This window comes from Propithecus coquereli, unplaced genomic scaffold, assembly GCF_000956105.1.
Source record: "Propithecus coquereli isolate 6110/MARCELLA unplaced genomic scaffold, Pcoq_1.0 Scaffold122, whole genome shotgun sequence".
In the NCBI taxonomy this organism is placed as follows: domain Eukaryota; kingdom Metazoa; phylum Chordata; class Mammalia; order Primates; family Indriidae; genus Propithecus; species Propithecus coquereli.
Window position 1 is genome coordinate 976,826 of NW_012136303.1, and position 25,020 is coordinate 1,001,845.

The window sequence follows — 25,020 nt, forward strand, 5'->3', positions numbered from 1 at the left end:
AACTCCTGGGCCCAAGAGATCCTCCTGCCTCAGTCTCCCCAGTAGCTGGGACTATAGATGCGCACCACAATGCCTGGCTAATTTTTCTATTTTTAGTAGAGATGGGGTAGCACTCCTGCCCAGGCTGGTCTCGAACTTCTGAGCTCAAGCAATCCTCCCGCCTCAGCCTCCCAGAGGGCTAGGATTACAGGCGTGAGCCACCGTGGCTGGCCCACAATATATTTTAGATTAATACTGGTTTAGTTCCAGTAAAATATAGAGACTTTTCTCCAGAATAGCTCTATTCCTTCATTCCTTTTTATGCTGTAATTATCACACACACACACATGTAAAATAAACACAGAAACACAGTAGTAAAATTGTTTCCCCTCCCCACTTAGGATTCATTGACAGATATAGAATTCCTGGGCTAAAGGCCATACGTATTTTTATACTTTTAAATCTATATTTCAAGTTGAACATTGGTGCTTTACATAAGAAAAACAACAACCCATGTTTCTGATAGTACCTTGTAGGCTCCAAAGTACTTTTCTATCTATTATGTCATTTGACACTTACAACAATCTTTTGAATCCAGGATTGTGTCCCTTAGGGTCAGAAGGCAATGACTTACCAGAGATGACACAGCGAGGCTGTGGCAGAGCTGGGCTTAGAATGCAGGTTTAGGTGTGTTGTTTTCTCCCCCTCTCTGTGTCTGCCTTTCCCTCTCCCCGGGTCTCAGAGACAGTTCCTCTCTCTCACTCCAGGACCTGCCAGAGCAGCCTTACCTGCAGCCCCCACTCAGCATCCTGGTGATCGAGCGCCGGGCCTTTGGCCGCACCGTCCTTGTGGGTTCCCACATTGTCCCCCACATGATGCGATTCACTTTCCGGGGTCATGAGGATCCTCCTGAGGAGGAAGGAGAAGAGGAGGACACAGGGGACCTGGTGCCCAAGAGACCTCAAGGTTAGGAGCCTTCTCTTTTTAGGGGCCACCAGACAGACGCCCCTCTGGTTCCTGGCAGAGATGGCTCCAGGGGACCCTCCAGTGGGGCCTGGAGTCTGACTTCTGCCCGCCAAATCTCCTCATGGTGTCATTTTCTCCCTCCCAGGAAAGAAGTCCCTGGATCCCTTCTCGGCTGAAGCGGGAATCTCCAGACGGCTCCTGAAGGTGATGTGTATGGGAGGTGGGCAGAGAAGAGGCTGGTGGGGCTTGAGGTGGTGCTGGGTCATAGGGACTGAGTCCTCTGTCCCTCAGGCTCCTCTGAAGAAGCTCCCCCTAGGAGGCCTCCTGCTTCAAGCCCCTGAGCTGGAGGAGGACATCCCAGATCCTGAAGAACTTGACTGGTGGTCCAAGTACTACGCATCGCTGCAGGAGCTCCAGGGGCAGGTGGGAGCGGGGGAGGGTTCTAGGGTGGGGGCTGGAGGATAAAGAACATGAAGAATGATCTCATCGAATGTGGAGTTCTGCAGTTTTTCAGAGCTCTTCATTGCCATCATCTTTTCTCATCTTCACAACAATTCTAGAAGCTGGGGATTGTTAACTCCGCTATCTAGAGCTGTGTTGTCCAACAGAAATATAATGCTAGCCACATATGTAATTTTAACTTTTGTAATAACCACATTAAAAAAAGTAAAAGGAAACAGGTGAGGATGCAGTCAGAGAGTGAAAGAGTGGGTGGGTGAGCGAATGAGTGGAAAAAAAGGAAATAGGTGAAATTAATTTTAATAATATATTTTATTTAACATAGCCAAAATATTATTTCAATAAGTAATGATTATAAAAATTATTAATGAGATATTTTACAGTAAGGCTTTAAAATCTGGTGTGTATTTTACACATACAGCACATGTCAATTGGAACCAGCCACATTTCAAGTGCTCAGTGGCCACAAGTGGCTGGTGGTGACTGTCTTGGACAGTATAGGACTAGACGATTAGCTGAAGCTTTGACAATGCAAGTGGCTCACACAGCTGGAGCTTGAACTAAGGTTTCCCAGCTCCCTAGCCTGGAAGAGGGGTAGACTAAGGAGTGGAAAGGGATGGGGAAGAATCTCTGATCTGCCCTTTCATTTCAGCCCAACTTTGATGAGGATGAAATGGACGATCCTGGAGATTCGGGTAAGAGATTTGGCTTTTCTGCTCTTGCTCCATGTGTCCACCCCGCTACCCACCCAGATGTTTCTGATAGGGGGCATTTTTGCTGTTTCCAGATGGGGTCAACCTTGTTTCTGTGGATGGGGAGGCCCAAGACCAGAGTGAGGCTAAAGTTGAAGGTTCTGTGTCCCGGAAAAAAGCACTTGCCACCCTGAAGGTGACTGGGTGTTGCGGGGAGGGGAGTTTCCTTGGATTCTGGACATCGAACTGTCACTGAGGCCCTTGCCTCTCAGATCTACAGTAGCTCCCTGGAGGAAGAGTTTAACCACTTTGAAGATTGGCTGAAAGTGTTTCCGCTATACCGAGGGCTAGGGGGCCACGATGCAGATGGAGAGGAAGAAGGTTCTGGACACCTGGTGGGCAAGTTCAAGGTATGTTTGTGGAAGGAAAGGGGGACCAGGGAGCACAGGCGGGGATTCTGGAGGACAGCTCTCTTACTAGGGCCTTTTCTGTCTCTGCCCACCCCAGGGCTCCTTCCTCATTTACCCTGAATCAGGGGCAATGTCGTTCTCTGAGCCCCAGATCTCTCGGGGGATCCCACAGAACCGACCCATCAAACTCCTGGTCAGAGTCTATGTTGTCAAGGTGAGCATCTGCAGCTTGGGCACGCCTCCAACTCCAGCTAAGGTAACATACACGAAACCTGCAGAATGAAGGCTTTGGAAGGAACCTCAAGGATCAAAGTCCAACTTCATTTTTCAAATAGGAAATCTTAGGCAAAAGTTAGGTGATCCTCGGGCTTACAAAGCTTGTTCATGGCAGAACCAGAACTTAGAGCGTAGGTCTCCTGAGCCCTTTTTGGTTCTGGTCCTGTAGAATGGGGTGTGTAATTCCAGGATGAGTGCAGCTCTGCACCTCAGGCTTCAGATGGCTTGTCATGAAATCCCTTTGTACAGGTTCTCCCATTGCTGTGATTTTCATACAGAACTCAGCAGGGCCTTGAAATTTTCTTAAAGCAGTCTCAGAATGTCGGGGGGAATAAGTGGGCTGCTCTGCTCCCTCATTCCCTATCACTAGAGCAGATGCTGTGCTTCCATCTGTTTTAAATATAGGGATTCTAAGGTGTAATTTGAAGAAATGTTCTAACGCACTGTTCTACCATAATCTGAGAATCCTAGTGCATAAATTAGATAACAGAAGTCATCTTGACCTTCTGCTTCTCACAGTATGACAGACTATATGGTATGATATAATGCATCTAGAAATGGTAGGTAAACAGTCTTTGAAATGGATGCTAATCTCATAAGAAAGGGAAATCCCAGCAGGGTGTGGTGGCTCACTCCTATAATCCTAGCACTCTGGGAGGCTGCAGCCAGAGGATCGCTTGAGCTCAGGAGTTTAAGACTAGCCTGAGCAAGAGTGAGACCCTGGCTCCACCAAAAATAGAAAAATTAGCCAGGCGTTGTGGCGAGTATCTGTAATCCCAGCTACTTGGGAGGCAGGCAGGAGGATCACTTGAGCCCAGGCGTGTGAGGTTGCAGTGAACTTTGATCACACCACTGCACTCTATCCCAGGCAACAGAGTGAGACCTTGTCTCAAGAAAAAAAAAAAAAAAGGAAATCCCATCAGGCCCCAAATAAAGAGGCAACTAGAAAGAATCCCAGGGGTAAAAGGAAGTCAAGTCCTGAAGCTCAGGTTGTCTTGAGAGGGTTTGTTCACACCTGGCCCCTGAGCCTTGGGTTCTTATAGCCTATGCAAGGTGGGGAGCCAGAACCAAGACCCTCGCATGAAGCAGGACCTCAGTGAAAGGTGGGCAAGAGGAAACTTACCAATGTCATAAAACTTTAAGAAAATATTCAGTATCTTTATGAACTTGGATGTGGGGAAGTTTTCTTAATAGGTAAAATGGTGCAAATAAAAAATTAGGAGACAAATGATACATTTGATTATGTTAAGATTTTTATTTATTTATTTAGAGACAGAGTTACCCTCTATTGCCCCGGCCAGAGTGCAGTAGCGTCAGCCTAGCTCACAGGAACCTCAAACTCCTGGGCTCAAGCAATCCTTCTGCCTCAGCCTCCCAAGTAGCTGGGACTACAGGCATGTGCCACCATGTCTGGCTAATTTTTTCTATATATTGTTAGTTGTCCAACTAATTTCTTTCTATATTGTTTTCAGTAGAGACCGGGTCTCGCTCTTGCTCAGGCTGGGCTCAAACTCCTGAGCTCAAATGATCTGCCTGCCTCGGTTTCTCAGAGTGCTAAGATTACAGGTGTGAACTGCTGTACCTGACCAATGTATTTTTTTTAATTTAGTTAAAATACTCTTAATTTAAAAAGTAACATATGCTCATGCTAAAAAATAAAAGTCAAGCAAGGAGGAGGGTATGAAAAAAAGAAAACAAAAAGTCAAACAATACAGAAAATTATAAATTGAAGAATAAGTCCCTCATATATCTTTCCAAATATTTTCTGTTTCATTATATTTTTTGTTATACCTATTTGTATGTCTTAAGTATTTCATAACTAATTGAAAAGAAAATACAAGTCATCATGTCCAACTTCTTAGTTAACTCCTCACAGTGGGATGTTTGGTAACTTCCTGCTTCATAACCTAATCTGAGAATAGGTCCAACAGGGTTAACCTTGGACCATGACGATGACGCTTCTCCCAATTCCACTCCATACCATCCCTAGGCTACCAACCTGGCTCCAGCAGACCCCAATGGCAAAGCAGACCCCTATGTGGTGGTGAGCGCTGGCCGGGAGCGGCAGGACTCCAGGGAGCGCTACATCCCCAAGCAGCTCAACCCCATCTTTGGAGAGTGAGACTGGGCCCTGGAGTGGGGGTAGGGGGAGCAGTGGGTGAATGGACAGAGGCTGCTGACACCCCTACCCCAGACCACCTCCTAGGGCATGGAGGTGTCCTCAGCCACTCTCCCTCCTGGCCAGGGTCCTGGAGCTAAGCATCTCTCTCCCTGCTGAGCCGGAGCTGACCATTGCCGTCTTTGATCATGACCTTCTGGGTTCTGACGACCTCATTGGAGAGACCCACATTGACTTAGAAAACCGATTCTACAGCCACCACAGAGCAAACTGTGGGCTGGCCGCCCAGTATGATGTGTGAGTTTGGCAGGGCCCTCAGGAGCCATTCTGAGTCTCTGACCAAACATGTTCAAGCTCATGTTCCCATTTTGTGTCTCCAGATCCTATGATTTCATAGAAGGGAACCCCACCACCCCCACCACCCCTACCACCTATGACATTATAGTGCAGCAGTCAAGATGTGGGCTTGGGGCCGGGCACGGCAGCTCACGCCTGTAATCCTAGCACTCTGGGAGGCCGAGGCGGGCGGATTGTTTGAGCTCAGGAGTTCGAAACCAGCCTGAGCAAGAGCGAGACCCCGTCTCTACTAAAAATAGAAAGAAATTAATCGGACAACTAAAAATATATATAGAAAAAATTAGCCGGGCATGGTGGCGCATGCCTGTAGTCCCCACTACTCGGGAGGCTGAGGCAGAAGGATCGCTCGAGCCCAGGAGTGTGAGGTTGCTGTGAGCTAGGCTGACACCATGGCACTCACTCTAGCCTGGGCAAAAGAGTGAGACTCTGTCTCAAAAAAAAAAAAAAAAAAAAAAAAAGATGTGGGCTTGGGAATTGGGATCCTGTTAACTAATATGTTACTTGACCTCTTTGAGTCTCAGTTTTCTCATCTGCAGAATGGAGATAATATCAGTATCTCCTTCATAGAAGCACCTGGCATACACCTTTGATTTTCCTTGTTATCATAAGTGACAGCTAACCTATCTCCTGTTGGAGTTATGAACCTGGATGCCATATCTTCAAGGGTCCTCATTCCTGCCCCTGTGTCCGAATGTGTCCATATGCTGGTCCCAGCTGAGGCATCCTCCACTTCTGCCTGCAGGGATGGGTACAATGCCTGGCGTGATGCATTCCGGCCTTCGCAGATCCTGGCAGATCTATGCCAACGCCGTGGCCTCCCTGCCCCTGAATACCGAGCCGAGGCTGTCAAGGTGGGCAGCAAAGTCTTTCCGACACCACCTGAGACCCTGCCACCAGGTACCAGCCCTTCTCTGGCGGACAGGCCACAGGGAGCAAGATGGTGGTAGAACAAGGTACAGGGGCCCTAGGGGCCCAGTCTAGTGTGCCCATGAAAAGAGCCCACTTTCTTTAGTAAGCAGAGAAGGTGAGTTTGGTTGAGTAAGGATGAGGTTCTTGGATGGTGGGGAGAAAATGCTCTTTGTTGGTGAGCATGAGATCCCCAAAGAGCAAAAGTGGAGCCCTCAGAGCCATAGCTAATCAAGTTCCCAGAAGACAGAGTGGCCCCATAGAGCATCCCGTACAACAAAGTGTGCCTGCAGAACTGAGCTCATGCCTCATAGATGGCCTGTGGTCTATTCTCTGAGCAAGGTCTGAGCAAAGGCTACAGCCCCTCCAATCTCACTGTCCCCTGACTGCTGGCTTTTCACTGGGAACAGTTATAGCAGCACCTTCCCCACCCCACCTCTGCTTTTTATGTGTTACAGATTTGCCCTCCTAGACCACGGGTTTTAGCCAACACAGGGGCTGCCTCAGCTTAGAGCTCCTACAGAGGGATGGGGAGAAGGGGCAAGGGTTGGGAACTACGTGGAACCCAGGCTCACACACCTCTTCTTTCAGGTGGGGGGGGCTCCAAGGGGGCAGGTGGGGCCCCTGAGGAGGCCCAGGCATTGCTTGTGCTGCGGCGCTGGCAGGAGATGCCGGATTTTGGGATCCAGCTGGTACCTGAGCATGTAGAAACACGGCCCCTCTACCATCCCCGTAGCCCGGGGCTGCTCCAGGTAAGGGAGGGCTTGAGGCCCAACCCCAGAATCACAAGACTCCCAGGCTCCTAGGATTACCACCTGACCTGGACTCTGGGGCCCCAGGGTCCCCTTCCCCTAAGACTTCCTCCTGGGCACCACACTGCCACTTCTGACCCTGCCTCCTGGTGCTGGTCCCCAGCATCCCCACTCCATGCTGGGCCACATACCCCCACCCCTGACTCTACAGGTCCCCACCCCTGGACCACCAAGGCTCACACCTGGGGTCCCAAACCTGACCTCTATCCCAGACCCCTAAGATCTGGACCTCGGGAATGCCACATCTTAACCTTTCATTCATTCATTCATTATTCATTATTTATTATTTATTTATTTATGATTGATTGATTGATTGACAGAGTCTCACTCTGTTGCCCATGCTTGAGTGCCATGGCGTCAGCCGAGCTCACAGCAACCTCAAACTCCTGGGCTCAAGTGATCCTTCTGCCTCAGCCTCCCGAGTAGCGGGGACTACAGGCATGCGCCACCATGCCCAGCTAATTTTTTCTATATATTTTTAGTTGTCTGGCTAATTTCTTTCTAATTTTTAGTAGAGATGGGGTCTTGCTCTTGCTCAGGCTGGTCTCAAACTCCTGACCTCGAGTGTTCCTCCTGCCTCGGCCTCCCAGAGTGCTAGGATTACAGGCGTGAGCCACCGCGCCCGGCTGCATCTTAATTTTTGATCTCAACTTCCACATCTGGGCCCTGATCCCAGAACCCTCAGCCTAACCTTGACCCTGGAACCCCCATGTCAGACTCCACCTTCATCCTCATCCCCAGCATCTCCCTGGCTCTGCTCTTGACCCTAGCTCTTCTCTCGATGCACAGCCTCTGGCCACAGGGCTGTCAGGGGAGGTGGGGCCCTAATAAGACCACAGCCTGGTCCTGTGTCCCCAGGGATCCCTTCACATGTGGATTGACATCTTTCCCCGCGATGTGCCTGCTCCACCTCCAGTTGACATCAAGCCTCGGCAGCCAATCAGGTGAGAGAGCTCTGGCCCCTCCTTCCAAGGTGGGGCACATCTTGGTTTACCTGTACAAGGGTCCACTGACACCCAGACCCCCAGTGGAGCAGGCAGAGGCCGCTGGCCACAGGCTTTTCAGTTGGGTGAGTCCTTAAATTCCCTTTCTTTCATAAGTAATTATGTACTGGGTGTCTGTCACTTGCAGATGGAATCAGTCCAAATACCTTTCACAACCCGTTCCAACTTGAGCTAGTTCGAGTGGAGTTCGTGTAGGGTGCAGCCACTTCAGACAGGGCTGGATCCAGGTGCTCGGATGTCAGCAGTCTGTCACTTTCTGCCTCTGGGCTCTGCTTTCCTTGGTGTCACTCTCTGGGAGTCTAGGGGCAAGGTGCTTTCTAACAGTGCCAGGCTTACATCTCAGCTAGGCCACCTGAGCAGAAATAAACATCTCTTTCCCAGTTAAAGCCAAAGCCTCAGGGCTGACTCTCATTAGACTAGCTTGGGTCGAATGCTGCTCCCTGAACCAATCACTGTGGTCACGGGGCTGTAATAAGCTGGCCAGTCCTAGGTGATGTGTCCCACCAGAATTACCTAGTGTGACAGTGGGGATGGTGTGGTGGTGAGATCACCAGCAGAAAATCAGGGTGCTGTCAAAAAACGAGGGGAAATTGATGCTGGGCAAGAAAAACCAACAGCTATCCAGGCATCCTCATGACAGCCAAGTTCAAGGCCACATGAGGGTAGGGTCCAGAATGCCACAGCCCCTCCTCTGCCCCTTGGGGAATGCATGTGGTCATCTCCACTGCGTCTCCCAGCCTCCCACTCCTCTCTGCAGATGGGCTTTCTCTGCTAACCACTTTTCGGCACCCCAAACTTCAGCTTGCAGTGGGCTCCAGCTCTGCATCCTGAGGCCACCCCACTTGATGGTTCAGGGTCCTGATTCCAAATTTTGGGGAGAAACTTGTTGGCCCAGGCTGGGCTGGCAGACCATTCCTGGTGCCATCTGTAGTGGGGTGGTCAGTGATACCTGAGGCTGTCCCTTCATAGGGCCACAGGCATCCTGATTACCCAGCTGGGCACACACCAGGTGCTCAGTGAATGTCAGTGGTCTGGCCCAGGTCCTTCCTGCTTCCTGCAGTACCCCGAGTGCCCCTCTCAAAGTCTGAAAACCATCCCCCAATACATCCGCCAGCTATGAGCTCAGAGTCATCATCTGGAACACGGAAGATGTGGTTCTGGATGACGTGAACCCGCTCACTGGAGAGATGTCGAGTGACATCTATGTGAAGAGGTAGGCCTGCAGGCCAGGCCAATGGCTGTGCACTAAGGGGGACAGCGCTAAGCAGGGAGGGCATAGTGGGATGGCACTAACTGAAAACTGCAAGCTGGGCTGTGGGCCCCAGGCTGAGTCTAGAGTCCTGTCCCCAGGCCCTCTGTGTGCCTAGAGCTGGCTGAGTTGTGGGCCACACTGGGTGAGGAGCGGGTTCCGGGCCTGGCCCCAGCCCCTGTGCCCACCCGCCTTGGCTTGTCCTTCCCACAACCCCAGCTGGGTGAAGGGGCTGGAGCATGACAAGCAGGAGACAGACGTTCACTTCAACTCCCTGACTGGGGAGGGGAACTTCAATTGGCGCTTTGTGTTCCGCTTTGACTACCTCCCCACGGAGCGGGAGGTGAGTGTCCGGCGCCGGCCTGGACCCTTTGCCCTGGAGGAGGCCGAGTTCCGGCAGCCAGCCGTGCTGGTCCTACAGGTCTGGGACTATGACCGCATCTCCGCCAATGACTTCCTCGGTACTGCTCAGCCTTCCCCAACCTCACCCCTAGCCCCTGCCCCTTAACTCCTGTCGCTTGGTTCTCTACTCTGACCCAACCCCGAATCCCGGGACTTCAGACCCTAGATCTGAACCTGTGCTTTCTGACCTGATTGCTCAGACCACAGTCACCTCCCTTCCCAAAGTCCTTGACCAGTTCCAATCTGACCCACACTCAAGTCACCCTGGATGGTGACTCCTTAGCCTGTGGTCCTTGCTTTGGCAATTTGATCCCAATTCCTGGCCCCCTTCCACTGGGATCTGACCACCTGCTGGTCCACAGCCGTGGTCTGACCACCACATCCTAATTTTTCATGCCCCAGCACCCTGCCACGCTGCCTCCTCACCCCCCACCCATCACGCTTTGATCTCATGTGAGCTCTGGACTTGCAGGGTCCCTGGAGTTGCAGCTGCCAGACATGGTGCGGGGGGCCCGGAGCCCCGAGCTCTGCTCAGTCCGGCTGGCCCGTGATGGGGCTGGGCCGAGGTGCAATCTGTTTCGCTGCCGCCGCTTGAGGGGCTGGTGGCCCATGGTGAAACTGCAGGAGGCGGAGGACGTGGCTCGGGAGGCGCAGGAGGCCCAGGCTGGCAAAAAGAGACGGAAGCAGAGGAGGAGGAAGGGCCGGCCAGAAGACCTGGAGTTCAGAGACACAGGCGGCAACGTGTACATCCTCATGGTTGGTGTGGCTGGGGCAGTGGTCAGGCCTGAGCGTGCCTTAGAGCTGGGCCTCTGCTCCTGGTGACACAGAAGTGTCTTTTTCTAGGGAAAGGTGGAGGCAGAGTTTGAACTGCTGACTGCGGAGGAGGCTGAGAAACGGCCAGTGGGGAAGGGGCGGAAGGAGCCAGAGCCCCTGGAGAAGCCTAAGTGAGTTGGCGGCACAGGGGCCGGGAGAGGGAGGAGGGGCGGCCAGCAGGGGCTTCCTAGTTGTCCTGACACCACCTTTCCAACAGCCGCCCCAAAACCTCCTTCAACTGGTTCGTGAACCCGCTGAAGACCTTCATCTTCTTCATCTGGCGCCGCTACTGGCGCATCCTGGTGCTGCTGCTGCTGCTGGCGCTGATCACCGTCTTCCTCCTCCTCGTCTTCTACACCATGCCCGGCCAGATCAGCCAGGTCATCTTCCGCCCCCTGCACAAGTGATTCAGCTTGGACACCCACGCCACGGTGCCAGCCCAACTCCTGCAGCCCTTCTTGCCAGTGAGCTTCCTTTGAATAAACCCCATCACACAGGCACTGACACGTGCCTGTGCTGTACAAGGCCAGCTCCTCCAGGTGGCAGAGAACAGATGTCCTGAGATGACCTCAGGTGCTAGGGACTTCCTGGAAGAATGCACAGGGAGGGAGGCTGCCCATGTGCCTTGCCACAGGGAAGAATGGGGCCTGACAGGAGGCTCAAGGCCAAGGAGCCTGCAGCCGAGCTGTCAAGCCCTCTGAGCAGCCCACCCGCTGCTCCTGCTCCTGCTGGTGGCTGGGTCCCTCTCACCTAATCTGCTGAGGCTTCTGCCGTTGCAGGACAGCTGAGCACTTCACATACGTCACTAACTTGTTTATTCCTCACCGCCCTGCTCTCTTGCTTGCAAGTGACAGAAATCCCAACCCAAACAGGCTTATGCAAGCCAATAAATTCCCTTTTTGCTTAACTGTAATTCCCAGAGTTCAGCTGGCTGGCTTCAGGTGCAGCTTGTCACAGTGTTCAAATAATGTCACCAAAACCAGTTGTGTCTGCCTTGTGGCTCAGCTCTGCTGTCGCTGGGGCACATTCATTTGCAGATGGGTTCCCCCTCAGAACTGCAGGGTCGCCCCATGTTCCCACCCAGGAGGACAGCAAGCTCTCCTCCTCCTGATACAGCCAGGCCTGTACTGTGTCACTGTGGCCGAGGGCATGGAATATGTGACCGTGGGCCTCCCCTGGGACTCAGGGTGGGACACCCACCCTCCTCCCAAACCATGAAAGCTGAGAGGGTGGACAGGGGTTCCCAGGAAGAATTAAGGGGGAATGGTTCCTGGTGACCAAAAACAAGGCTCACTAGAGCCAACGCTATCACCCCCAACTTATAGATGAGGCTGATGTCTGTAAAGGGGGGTTAACTAAGTCAAAGGTCACATAGCTCTGAGGTGTCACACCACAGCTGGATCCCAGGCTTCACTCCAGAGGTTTTGCATCACCCTGCTTTTCCCCTACTATGGTCTTACATCAAAACTCCCTGACACACGATCTGATAAACTGACCGGCTGTTCCTGTCCCTGGGCCTTGGTTCTGCACATGTGGAAAGGGCGCTCGTGGGAAGCCGTGATCAGGTCCTGAGCCAGGGGCCTGGTGCTAGCCCTGCTCTAGAACGGCCACTGCTACTTCCCTCCTTGGTTTTCAGTTTTGCTTCTACCTAGGAGACAGCAGAGGACCTGGCAGAACTCCTCTCTGTAGCGACAGCAAGACCCAGCACAGGGCTTACCACACAGCAGGGACATGACCGAGAGGATCAGGTGACTGAGCCCAGAGTGGCAGGGAGCAACCCCAGCTTTAGCTGTCACCAAAGAGGTGGTAAACCCCAGCCTGTACGCAGGGCCCTGTAACAGCGGCTCCGCAGTTGGCCACTCCTGAGCCTGGGGGCCATGGTGGCTCCAGGATGCTCACCCCGGAAAGGTCTGCCTCAGTCCCACAGCTGAACCCCAAAGGCCCAAAGACCACAGTGGAGGAGTGGACAGGGCTGAGGGGTTTGTCTGTCTAAAGTCCCTGTTAACCAGGGGATGCCCAGGTGGGGCTCCCAGAGGGCAGCTGTCACTGCCTGCAATAAGTGGCTGTGATAAGGTGCCAGCCAGCCCAAGAATCACACAGACACCAGCGAGTACTATCACAATCAATAGATTATGCCCTGGGGCTGGGCTCACTCTGAGGAGGCGGGGTGGGGAGGCCAAGGAGAAACAGGAGAAAGAGGGAACTACCAAGGGGGAGGAGGACGACTACGTTGTCTTCCCCAGATCAATTTTCTTCTGGATGGCTCGTGCCGAGTGATAGATGAGCGAATCGATGAGTCCAGCCACTGGGAGAGAGAAGAGGGCTGGCACTGGCTCTGCTGGTCCCTTGACTTGACCTCGAGAGCCTTGTCACCTAACTGGCCAGGCCAGAATCTCCACTGGCCCTCAAGGTGCCCCTTCTCTCCCAGCACGTGGCACCCATGCTTTACCCACCCATACTGTGCTCCCACCCCTCAGACGGCCTGGGGCTCCTTACCCGTGAACATGCCCCCGATGATGGCGCACACACCCGTCAGGAAGTGGGTGAAGGACCTGGTGGGGGAGGTGGGCTCAGTGGGCTCCCCACTCCCATAGGCCCAGGCCTGGCCATGCTATCCCCGCTCTCACCTGTGCTTCTCTGTCAGCTTCACCATCATGGGTGAGAGCTCATAGAGGACAAAGACTCCGGGAAGCCCCTGGTCACCCAACAGCCCATTGGCGACCTTCTCATGTCTGGTCACAGAGAACTGATTTGTCCTCAGCACCTGGGGTAGGAGGGAAGCCCAGGCCAGGGCCAGGTCTATGACCCGGCTCCCACCCCCATCAGCCCCACCCCTGAGCCTGCCTCTTGTCCTGCTGTGTCTTCACTGTGTGCAGGGACAGAATGAGGCACCATGTTGGTAGCTAATCCTGCAAGGCCTGGGGACCACCGAAACCCCTGCTCTCAGCCTTGCCATCCTGACTTGCCCTCTGATCCCCAGCTCTTGTCAGTTTACCCATCCCAGCTGCATCTGGTGGATGCTCTCACGGGGGGGGGTCCAAGGCAACGCCCCCCGTGTGGTGCCAACAAGGCCAGGACTGACTCCTGCCCCTCAGTCCCTCATGCTCTACTGCTTCCTGGCCACAGCAGAAATAGGAGCAGGGGCCCAGGAAGGCTTGGCCTGGCAACCCCAGCCCAAGGGCAGTCCACCAGGGACAGTGAGGCAGACACAGTGGGCCCTCGAGGAATGGATGGGGGTGTCTAGAGAGAAGTGTTTTAAAACCTGACAGTCTTGGGCCTGAACTCTGCCTCTGAAGGCAAATCACCTACCCACTCTGAGCCTGGGGTTTTCATCCATCACATGGGGATGAGAGCGGCACTTCACCTCCCAGGTTGAAGAAACTAAATGAAGGAACTCGAGTGCTTGGCACCAAGTGGAGACTCTGATACCTGAGCTCCCTTAGACTCACCTCCCCGTCCACCTTCATGTACACTGTGGGCACCACCTTCACAAAGTACTGGAACATCATGGAGGCTGCGGGGGGAAGAGAGCACTGGCATGGGTGCCTCGTGGGCCTTTGGTGGCTGAGGGCTACCTCCCGGGCTGGTACCTTGGGGTGCGGTGACGTTAGTGTGGTCCAGGGGGTTCACGATGCCCGGGTAGTCCTCCCCGAACGACAAGTGCTGGATGTAGTGGGTCATGTTGATCTGCAAGCAACACCAGCGCCCTGAGGCCTGCAGTCCCCAGTCACCCAAAGCTCTATACTACACAGCAGACGGAGACACCTGGGTCTCTGGGGAGCGGAAGGAGGGGACCTGTCTGGGAAAAGCTGTGGCCCTAAGGCGAGAGCCTGCCTGAGACAGGAATCCCCCATTTCCCTCCTGGGAACTGCTTTTCCACATAGTCCACAGGCTCCTGGGGCTCCAGATCCCAATCCCAGCACTGATCCTGCGCGGCAGGCACTGGGTTGGCCTGGAGGTCTCAAGCCAGGGAGGCCCCAGATCTCCCATCAGCGCTCCCTTTCCGCTCCAATGTGTATCAAACCTAGCCGCCAGAGGGATCTTTTTAAAAATGCAAATCTGATGACGCCATGACCCTGCTTACAGTTGGCCAACAGCTTCCCACTGTTCTTAGGAGAAAGATCAGGCCCCTCGGCCTGGTCTCGGAGTCTGGTGTAGTCTTGTCCCTGCCGACCTCCCCTGCCTCACCCACCCACTCCTGCCCTGTAGTTCCTCAGAAGTGCCACACTCTCTCCGGACCTCATCCTGGGTGCTCGCTGTCTAGGGTGCTGTCCAGCCCCGTCCCTGCCCCCGGCCTGCTCAGATCTCAGTTTAAAAGTCCCTCTCACGTACTCAACCCTCAGGCGGGACCCCGTCAGAACACGGCATATTTTTACACATGTGCTCCCCCTCCCGGCATGTCGCCACAGAGATGGGAAGCAGCAACCAAGTCTCCCACCCCACCGGCCCCCACGGGCTCCACCGGGTACGTACGTTGTCGAGGCCGAAGCTCTGCAGGTCATGTACTAGGAGAAAGAGAGAAGGTGCCATCAGGGGGAGTGGGACCAGCCCCTCGCCCCTCAGAATCCTGGCTCAGGCCCCTCACTCCTCCCTCTGGAGTGTGGCCTGCCTGGGGTCTCTGACCCCATTCACACTCCAGCCTGGCACCTCCTGGTCCTGCTTAAGGACAGCCAGAGAGGGCCTGTCCTGGGCCTGTGCGAGAGCCCAGACCCCATTCCTTCCCCGACAGATACCGGAACTCCAGGCCTTCACTCCCACCACAGCCCTGCCGGCACCTCAGGAAACAAAACCCATGACTATGGTCTCTCATTAACTATGGCTGACAGCAAATCACTGAGCCCCAAAGTTAGGCAGGACCTGAGAATAAACAGAATGCTATCCACACTCTTTCCCCGCTCCCCTGTCCCCCCACCCCAAAGCTGCCCAAGGACAGCCCGTGGGTACCCTGTACCAGCTGTTCCAGAACAAGTTCTTCTTGCCCTCTAGCCCAATCCCTCCTGCTGCAGGAACTGTACCTCAAAGACACATACCAGGGCTTTTTATACTCAGCAGCCAGGCCAGAGAAGGCGCCAATCCCAGACCCATCCAACCTCCCCCCACCCTGGAAGGGCAGGCTGCCCCAGAAGTGGGGGCTTGGCCTCCCCGGGGACAGGGCCACTTACTCTCCACAGCATGTACTGCAGCGTGGGGGAGGGAAGGAGAGAGAAGGGAGGAAGAGAACAAAGATTCAGAGCTTCACAATGAGAACTGTGGAGAAGGCATGTGGCGGGAGGGAGGACTGAACATTTCTGCCTCAACAACAGGGTCTGGCCCCGCCAACAAGCCTCCTCCTGGTCCTCTCCTTGAGAGGGCCCTTCCCTGGCCAGAGAAGGGCACAAGAGGGCTGGGGGTCAGAAGAATGGTGGCCTAGGAAGCACAAAAGACTTAGAGCCCAAAGAGCCACTTTCCTAGCTATGTGACATTGGGCAAATCACTTGCCCTTTCTGGGCCTCAGTGTTCTCCTCTGTAAAGGGCTGTCCTGAGGACCAGATGGGATCTAAGATGGGAAAATACTTGGTATACTTTACGACATTAGCCCCCCTAAAAGTCAACAAGGATGTCAGAAACTACCTCCCGGGCCTCAATTCAGCCAAATCTCTGGCCTCGGGCAACTGTAGCTTTGTGTTTGAACGTCCTTCCAAGCACAGGGCACCCTTGGCCCTGGGATCCACAGCCCCAGCAGGAAGCAGAGCGGACGCTCTGGCCCTACATCCTACTGAGTGCCTGCAAGGCCTTGTGCCAACAGTTGACACTGATCATCTTCCTACAATCCCAACAAGACCACCCTTTCCCTGGCCTCCTGCAGGGTAAAGAGGGCTCTGCCCCAGACCCGCCCACCTGCCTCACTCCCACACACTGCCTGGAAGACCAGCAGGGCTATCTCCATGGGACACTTTAATCCTGCTTACCTCTGTCACTCTGAGCAGCTCAGGAGCCAGGCCATCTTCATCCCCTGGGCTCTATCACCACGTGGCTCTGCACATCCCCTAATGTGACCCTGACTCCCTCCCTCTCTCCCAAGCCCTTTCGCTGGGCCCTCTGTCGCTCGGTTACCATAAAACCCTGGCACTGACCTCTGAGCATCCCCTTCACCCTCTTGCTTCAGCCACAGCCGGCTGTTCCTTCAAGGCACCGTACCCCTTGCATCCCATCTTCTTTCCACGCCCGCCCCCACCCCTCTTGACCTGAAGAGAGGTCCTTGATGCTCCTTACCGCCACACTTCCACATCATTGTTCCTCCCTCTGCCCTAAAAATCCCCAGCTTTGAAGCTCAGGGCAAAGCTTGTTTCAGTCACCTAGAGATTCACGCAGAACCCCCAGGGCAGTTCTCCTGCACCGCTTCTCACCTGCCCTTGACCTGCCTGTCGCGCTCTCCCACACCAGCCCTGCCTTGGTTCTGGGTGATTCCCACACCCACGCAGATGACCCTTCCACTCTCCTGGCCTCCTAGGACCCCCCCTCCTTCCTGATCTTGTGCTCTACCTACCCAAGCCACTCATTCCCTAATAACCACATCCCTCCGTAATTTCGAGTATCCCATGCTCCAACCACCAGCTTTCTAATCTCTCCAGCTTGTTCCTTCCAGTGCCCCAAATCTGACACTTCTTTGATACCACACCCAGGACCTGCAGTCCACTGCTCCTCCTGGCTCCCACCCCCACCCCCACGTCCCATCTTTCCTCCTTTACCAGCTTACACTTTGTGGTCCAGTACCAGGATCACTTCTTCACTCATTCCTCGGACTCCCTCACCGCTGCAGCGCCTGGCAGCAGAAGCCCTTGGTGACGCCAGTGCCCTGTCTACTCTACGCCACCCCCACGCAGCTGGGAAAACGAGACAACCACACCGACTTGTCTCACTTTCCATTCACAGCCACCCACTGCAAGGGGGGCCCTAGCGTTGCCTGGCAGTCCTACTGTTCCCAGTCCCTGCACTCTCCCGCCCTAAAGTGACCAGTTACATCTTTTCCTCTCTCTCAAATCGCCAACACCTTCTTCCCTCTCTCCTCATTCTCGGCTGATGGCCTCGCCTCCCACACCACAGAGAAAAGAGCAGACTCAGAAGAGACTGTCCACCTGCTTCCACCACCCCAGCTACCAACCTCCATGCACCTCCAGTCTGCCTTCCCTCCTACTGCTAAGTTTGGCCTTTCCATTTGCACAAGGCACTAGATTGTCTTCTTTCTCCTTCTCAAGGACTCCTGGCCCTCTCATCTCTGCAGCATCATTTTGCTCTCTTTTGTCTATAATTTCCAACAGCATATTAACATTCTGCCATGTCACCCACCTTGGCGAGGCCTCCCTTGACTCCACACCTCCCTCCAGCTACAGCCGGTGTTCTCTCCTCCCTGAAGTGCAAACCACAGTCGTGCTGTCTGTCCCCACCTGCTCCATCCACTTCCTCCCCATTCCCTCTTCAACCCACTCTCACGCTCTCCAAAAGGCTCCACCGAGGCCACAAATGACAGCCATGTTATACATCCGATGGTCAATTCCTGCTCGATGTCCAGAAACATCTGATACGGTTTTTGAAACACCTGTCCCTCAGCTGGCAGGATGCCACCTCCCGGCTGTCACTCTTACCTCACCAGTTTTCCTATCAGTCTCCCTGCTGGTGCCTCTCATGGGCTGCTAGTACAAGCCCTTTTAGCTCCCGCTTCTCCGGCCACCCTCATCTCCAGGGTGATGCCATCCACGCCTACGGCTCCCTACATATGCTGAGGACTGCAGCATTTATGTCCCCAGGCAAGCCCTTCCCCTGGACTCCAGGCTTGAATAGCCAACTGCTTACTCGACATCCTGGGTGTCTAAAAGGACACCTAAGTCCCATTGGTCTGAACATCTCAGAAGCTGAACGCCTGCTGTGCACCCCATCCCAGACAGCCAAACCTGCCCCGAGTTTCCTCATCACACTGGATGAGGTGCCTTCTCACCACTCAGGTACAAAACCTTGCAGGCACCCTTGACTTCTCTTTCCTTTATCCCTCATACCCACCAGCAACTCCTCCCAGCTCTGCCTTCAAAATATATCCAGGAGCCAGTCACTTCTCACCACCTCCACTGCCACTCTGGTCCAAGCCCCACCATCTTTTGCCTGGATTGATCGCTGCAGTAGCTTCCTGACCGGCCTCTGATTCTGTCCTTTCCCCCATAGTCTTGTACATGGAGCAGTCGGAGAGCTGCTCACCTTTTGAGTTAAGTTAGATCAGGCCCCACTTCCTCAGAGCCCATCAATGGCTTTCCAGCTCGCGCAGAGTAGAAGCCCAAGTCCTTACAATGCCCCTGCAGGCCCTACATGACCTGGCTGCGTTACCTCTCTCACCTCACTTCCAACCACGCTCCTGTGCTCGCTCTGCTCCAACCACCCTAACTTTCTTACTGTACCTTGAACTTGCCAAGCACATTATTGCCTTGGGGATTTGCATTTACCATCCTCTGCTTGCTAACACTTCCCTCAGACAACCACATGGCTGGCTCCCTTACTTTCTCTAGGTCTTAGCTCAAATATCACCCCATCAGAGAATCTTTCCCTGACTGTCTTATTTAAAATAGGACACACACACTGCACCCTACAACCTTGCCTCTGTCATCTTTATCCTGCCTTGTTTTGGTCCTTATGACATCCTTTTTTTATTTTTTTTTTTTGAGACAGAGTCTTGCTCTGTTGCCTGGGCTAGAGTGCCGTGGCATCAGCCTAGCTCACAGAAACCTCAAACTCCTGGGCTCAAGCAATCCTCTTGCCTCAGCCTCCCAAATAGCTGGGACTACAGGTGCACGCCACCACACTGGGCTAATTTTTTATTTTTTGTAGAGATGAGGCCTTGCTGTTGCCTGGGCTGGTCTTGAACTCCTGGCCTCAAGCGATCCTCCCACATCGGCCTCCCAGAGTGCTAAGATTATAGGCATCACTGTGCCTGCCGCATGCTATAATCTTTAACCTGCACAAACACCCTGTGAGATAAGTACTATTATCATCATTTTATAAAGTAGGAAACTGAAGCTCAAAAAGATTAAGCAACTTTCTCAAAGTCACACAGCCAGTAAGGTGTGAACCTGGTATCTGAACCCAGGCAGACTGGCTTCTCAGCCTGTGTCTTAACCACTGTGGCCCTGAGATGAAAACCTGCTCTGGACCAAATACAAAAGAACATCAAGCAGGTGAGGGGCAGTGAAACTCGCCAAGAAGGTATCCAGTGTCTAAACTTCCCCAGATGATGTAGGATCACTCACCATGCACATGGGACTGCTGGAAGCTCTTCCCAGGGGCAAAGTGGAAGTTTCCGGCCACCTGTAGGGGATATTCCCTCTCATTCTCCAGCTGTGTCCTCCCTTTGCCTCCTGAGGGCCTGAGTGGGCCCTTGGTTCACTGTGGAGCTCGCCCAGCCCAGCTGGCCCTATCTTGCCTCCATCTCCCCCAGTACCTTGTTGACTTCCAGGAAGCCATACACCTGGCAGCCTTCGTTCTTCTGCTCCTGCATCTTCTGGCTGAAGCCCTCGCGCCGGCACTGCTCAATTGTGTCTGGGTTCTTGAAGGCCCAGCCTCGACGGCGATACGCCTCCCGCACATCTTCACACGTGTTACAGCACCTGTAGGAGAGGGGTGCCGGCTGACGGTGTCAAAGAGGCAGGAGACCAGCGCTGGCATCTTGGGAAATAAAGCCCAAGCACTTCTGCCTGCTAATGAAGCTCTGCTAGCCTCATCCCTGACCATCAAATGTTCTCCAAGCGTGTTTCCTCAGTGGCAGCAGGACTGTTAAAAATACGTATTCCCATTCTGTTCAGGGTGATGAAGTTGTGGAAAAGAAAGTGGTGATGATTATACCACACTGTGACTATACTTAATGCCACTGAGTCATACACTTAAAAATGGTCAAAATGGTAAATTTTATGTCACATATATTTTATCACAATAAAAACTTTTTTAAAGTACATATTCCCAGGCCCCATCCCAGACCTGCTGAATTAGCCTCTTAGGGGTCAGAACCTGGGAAACGCAACAGCAGCTACCATATATTGAGGGTGTAATGATCTGGGCTGGGCCTTCCACCCCAGTGCTTTACATATAATATACTTAATCCTTATGTGACTTATGAGGAAGGTATTAGTATTGTCCCTATTCACACAGAAAGGTTACGTGGCTTGGCCCAAGGACACAGATGGAATGAAGGCAGTTGGACACCAAAGACCACCTCCAAACCACTTGTCTAGGCTGAAGGGCAGAGACCACTTTAGCCTCATCCCTAGGTGTGTGTAGCTCCCAGGCAGGGCCTGGTCACAAAGCCTCAGCCGCTTGCACCAGCCTCAGTGACCGAGGAACGCACCCCACCCCCTCCAGATTCTGGGTCTGACCTCCCCGCTTGCCACAGTCTGAACTAGGCTGAGGCTGACAGATGGTGCCTGATGGGAACCCCACTCCCCCTAACCCCAGGGTCCAGCTCACTTGATGTCTTCTGACTCAGCGCCATAGCAGCTCTCACAGCGATCAGGGTCCAGGGAGTCAGGGTCAAACACCATCACCTCAACTTTCCCAAGCTCTAAGGGGAGGGCAGAGACAGAGGCATCAGCTGGGGGCAGACAAATGTGTGGCCCTAGCCCCTGCATGAGCCCTTTCTTTGGTCAGCAGCTTGTGAATAATAAGTTATAAAAATAGCAAATATTTATACAGTGTATGCTGAGTCAGACACTAACGACTTCTACACATACATTAATTCTTTTAATAAAAGTAATAGTAAGAAAACAGTAACAGTAAATGCTAAATGTTAGCTGGCAGGTCACTGTACTTTATATACATTGTCTCATCTCATCTCCACAATGACCCCACGAAGGTGGAGGTTATTTCTCCCACTTGACTGAGAAGATGCTGATGCTCACAGATGAGAAATGACTTTGCCCAGTGCGGCCTACTTGGTGGCAGATTTCAGCTCTGATTCGCCATGCTGCTTCTCCTTAGACCTCTTCCTCTGCGCTGGCTCCCTGCGTCTCTCTACTCAGCCGTCATAATGGGTGATTTCAATATTTAATACCTTGACCTCCTGTCCACCACTAATCTTTTCATTTTCTCATCCAAGCTCAGCCCCCCATTTCCACTGCTCACACCTAGACCCTGTCATTACCACTAACTGCAAACCTGCCAAAACTCAACTTCAAGGATCTGAATATTACCTTTATCTTCCCAGTTTCCTACCTCTGGTATCTCTAGTACCAATTCTTTGATACTACTAACACTATCACCCCTTCATGTCCTCACTTCCTGCCTTAAATTCCATGATCCTTTGTAATTATTCTCCTGCATATAACTACAATTCACTGTCCCTCTCCCCTCGTTACACAAACCCAGCAAAACCCAAACCACAGTTACATTTGATTCTCTGTGCCTACTGCTTGCCTGTACCTCCCTTACAACTGCTGGCATTCTACTTCATTTCCCCAATCAGTTCATTCTCCCATTCTGAGATGACTAATTTAGAGCTTCTCCTCTCTCCTTGGGCTTCCAAACACCTTCCTCTTTCCTCAGTCTTAGCTAATGTACTTGCTTTCAATTTCCAGTAAGAAAAGAGAAGCAACAGAACTTCACTTGCTCTCACCACCAAACCCAGCATCTCACCTACATTCTCCTCCAGCCATTGCGTTTCTCTGCTTTCCCTTATAGCGAAACTCCTCAAAGTGTCATCTGTATTTGATGTCTCCACTTCTTTTTCTGCTCTTTGATCAGATTTTCAACCCTTTTCACCCTAACAGTATCGAAATTGTTCCTCTCCAAGTTTCCAATGATCTCCGTGTTGCCAACTGCAACGTTCAATTCTCACTCACCTTACTGAGCTATCAGTAGCTTCTGACACAGCTGCTCACTCTCCTTAAAACTCTTTCTCCACTTGGCTTTTGGGACATCTCTTGGATCTCTTCTACTTCAATGGCTAATCTCTCAATCTTCCTTCCTGGATCCTCATTTCCTGACTTCTAAATACTGGAGGGGCTCACAGTCCAGTCCCTAGACCTCTCGTCTACCTACATTCACTCCCTAGGTTTCCTCACTTAGTCCAATGGCTTTAACTACCATCTATATGCTGCTAACTCCTAAATTTTCCAGCTCCATTCCTTTAAATTCTACACTAGTACATCTAATTGCCTCTTTAACATCACCAGAGTAAAAAATAGGCATCCCAAATTTAACATGCCCCAAACCTGAGATCTCTCCTCCCGGAAATGCTGATCTTACCCAGTGGGAGCCAGCCTCCCAGATGTCTCCAATGATCCCCAGATCCTAGTATTCACATCCTTATGTAGTCCCCTCCCACAATAAATTGGGCTGACCTGTGTAACCAGTAGTGTATTGTAGAAGTGATGGTATGCAACTTTTGAGGCCAGGTCATAAAAAAAAGTTGTTGTTCTCTCCTAGACCACTTGCAAGATCCAAGTTGGGAAAGCTAGCTGCAATGTTGTGAGGACACTCAAGAAGCCCTACTGAGAGGCCCATACAGAGAGGCCCTGAGGCATCCTGCCAACAGCCATATGAGCAAGCCCTCTTTGAAGTAGATCCTCTAGCTCCAGTCAAGCCTTCAGATGACTGCAGCCCCAGGCAACCACTTGATTGCAACCTCATAAGATACCCTAAGCCAGAATCACCTATCCAATGCACTCCTAATTCCTGACCCAGGGAAACTGAAAAAAAAAAAAACCAAATGTTTGTTGTACAAGCTACTAACTTTTGGAGTAATTTGTTACACAGTAGTGGGTATCTAACATTTGCTCACTGCTCTTACCAAAAACATCCCTTCCTCTTCCTCTGGTCATCTTAATCACAAGTTATTCATTTGCTCAGGCTGAAAACATTAGAATCAACCTTGACTCTGCTCTCTTACACTCTGTATCCAATCCTACAGCAAATTCTGTTGGTTCCACTGGTGGTCAACATATATCTGCGGAATGAATGAATGATAAAGCTCGCCACCAGAGCAATCCCTAAGGTGTGAAAAATCCCAGCTTTGAGGTCGGTTTTGCTATGGTGGGAAACTGAGTTAATGGAGGCACTGGGAGGCCACCAAGAGAAAGCAAAGGAAGCTAAAAGTGAGTACCCACTCTGTACCAGGCATTTTTCAATCCTACAATTCCATGTGGTCAGTACTACCGTTTATTACCACCTTACAGCCGAGGCTCACAGATTGCAAGAGACAAAACTGGGTTTTAACCCAGGCAATCTGACTTGAGAACTAACTCTTAACCTTGAGCCGCCTGCATTCCAAAGGGGAAGAGCATTAAGGGCTGAATTTAGCTAATGGGCTGGGGAAGCAAACACTCAGAGAAGCCTGGGTCCATTTAAAGTTCTACCAGAGAAACAGCACATAAGACCATCCTCAAACTTCTGTTACTCAAACCACGATAGGCAAGGATAAAGGACCTCTGAGAATGACACCAGGTAGAGTACCCTGCTCAATATACATAGAGGCTAGAAGTCTGGATTTCAGCCTACTCTGATTTTTACTAATTGGGAACCTTAGATGAGCCACTTGACTTCTTTAGGTCTTAGTTGTTTAATATGTCACTGAGCCTGCCACAGCCACTTGTCGTAAGTTAGAGCTCAGGCATGTACAGCTCTGGGATATGAGACCCAGCCCCCTCCCCTGGTTACCATGCCGCTCAGCCTCTGAGCTCACGGGGATGCCATCTTTATCTAATCGCTGCTTGAACAGGTTGTGCTCCACATCCAGCTGCTGTTCCCCAGCCACATCCATGGCATCAATGCTCAGATCTGGAAGCAGGAAGTCAGACTAAAGTACTGGGACCCAAGGGGTAAGGGGATCTGGGTTTTGGAGGAATGGGATGCTGGGACTGTTTGGGGGCAGAACAGGATTAGGAGAAAGAGTTTGTACTGGGGTCCAGTTCAGAACTTGGGCTGGAGGGTGAATGTGGAGCCCACAGGAGAACCCTGGGGGACTCCCAACTCTCTCACCCATGATGAGGTACTCACAGGCACAAGGCATGTGCGGGAAAAGTACATCAATGTTGATCTTCAGTTTATCTCCCCGCGACTTGTCCACGTAGAGTTCAGGATGCACCTGGAGCAGGGCTACCTCGGTAAGATGTGGCCCCACGCCTCTCCTTCCTCACTCCCACCCTTAAAGGTCCTATCCCTAGAATGTCGAGCCCCGCCCACGCACTAGGGCCCGCCCCTTACCTCCGTGGTGAGGTAATACTGCAGCTCAGACAGAAACAGTAGCAGCATGAGAAGGCCACTGACAATGGTCACTGCAGGATGGGGAACAAGGGTCAGAATGGCCTCTGCTCTGCTCCCTCAGACTCCAGCAGGCCGGTCAGAGTCCAGGCGCCAGGGCGAAGCTCTAGGACACCCCCCTTCCCGCGACCCCCGCCCCGCTGCGGCCTACCGGTGGCGCCCCCGCAGGTCTTGACCCGGAAGTCCTCCAGAGTCTTGGGGTAGGCATCGAACTGTTTGAGCTTCCCCAGCGCCTCCATGGGGACCGGCCGGAAAGAGGACGCCAGCCGGCCCGCCCCTGCAGCCTCCCGCTTCCGGCCCGGAGCCAC

At 52.7% G+C, this 25,020-nt stretch overlaps 2 protein-coding genes across 2 annotated transcripts in view; one reads left to right on the plus strand and one right to left on the minus strand.

Moving 5' to 3' along the window:
- Nucleotides 1-10,851, plus strand: part of LOC105827508 (fer-1-like protein 4) — a 37,755-nt gene extending 26,904 nt beyond the window's left edge. The window contains 17 exon segments of the mRNA XM_012665708.1: nt 716-945; nt 1,091-1,149; nt 1,237-1,368; nt 2,057-2,099; nt 2,192-2,292; nt 2,369-2,506; nt 2,604-2,720; nt 4,773-4,900; nt 5,028-5,232; nt 5,978-6,155; nt 6,780-6,916; nt 7,835-7,920; nt 9,095-9,193; nt 9,449-9,690; nt 10,104-10,387; nt 10,475-10,575; nt 10,662-10,851. Of these exon segments, the coding sequence (XP_012521162.1) occupies nt 716-945; nt 1,091-1,149; nt 1,237-1,368; nt 2,057-2,099; nt 2,192-2,292; nt 2,369-2,506; nt 2,604-2,720; nt 4,773-4,900; nt 5,028-5,232; nt 5,978-6,155; nt 6,780-6,916; nt 7,835-7,920; nt 9,095-9,193; nt 9,449-9,690; nt 10,104-10,387; nt 10,475-10,575; nt 10,662-10,851 (2,470 nt within the window).
- A 1,704-nt stretch (nt 10,852-12,555) lies between these two features.
- Nucleotides 12,556-25,020, minus strand: ERGIC3 (ERGIC and golgi 3). Its single transcript, XM_012665802.1, has 13 exons — nt 24,864-25,020; nt 24,656-24,726; nt 24,449-24,536; nt 24,110-24,229; nt 20,924-21,017; nt 19,905-20,070; nt 19,714-19,771; nt 14,918-14,949; nt 14,035-14,131; nt 13,894-13,958; nt 13,072-13,208; nt 12,941-12,996; nt 12,556-12,749 (listed from the first exon to the last, which is right to left on the minus strand). Exons 1-13 carry the CDS (start codon nt 24,949-24,951, stop codon nt 12,670-12,672), a joined length of 1,152 nt encoding a protein of 383 aa, XP_012521256.1. The 5' UTR covers nt 24,952-25,020; the 3' UTR covers nt 12,556-12,669.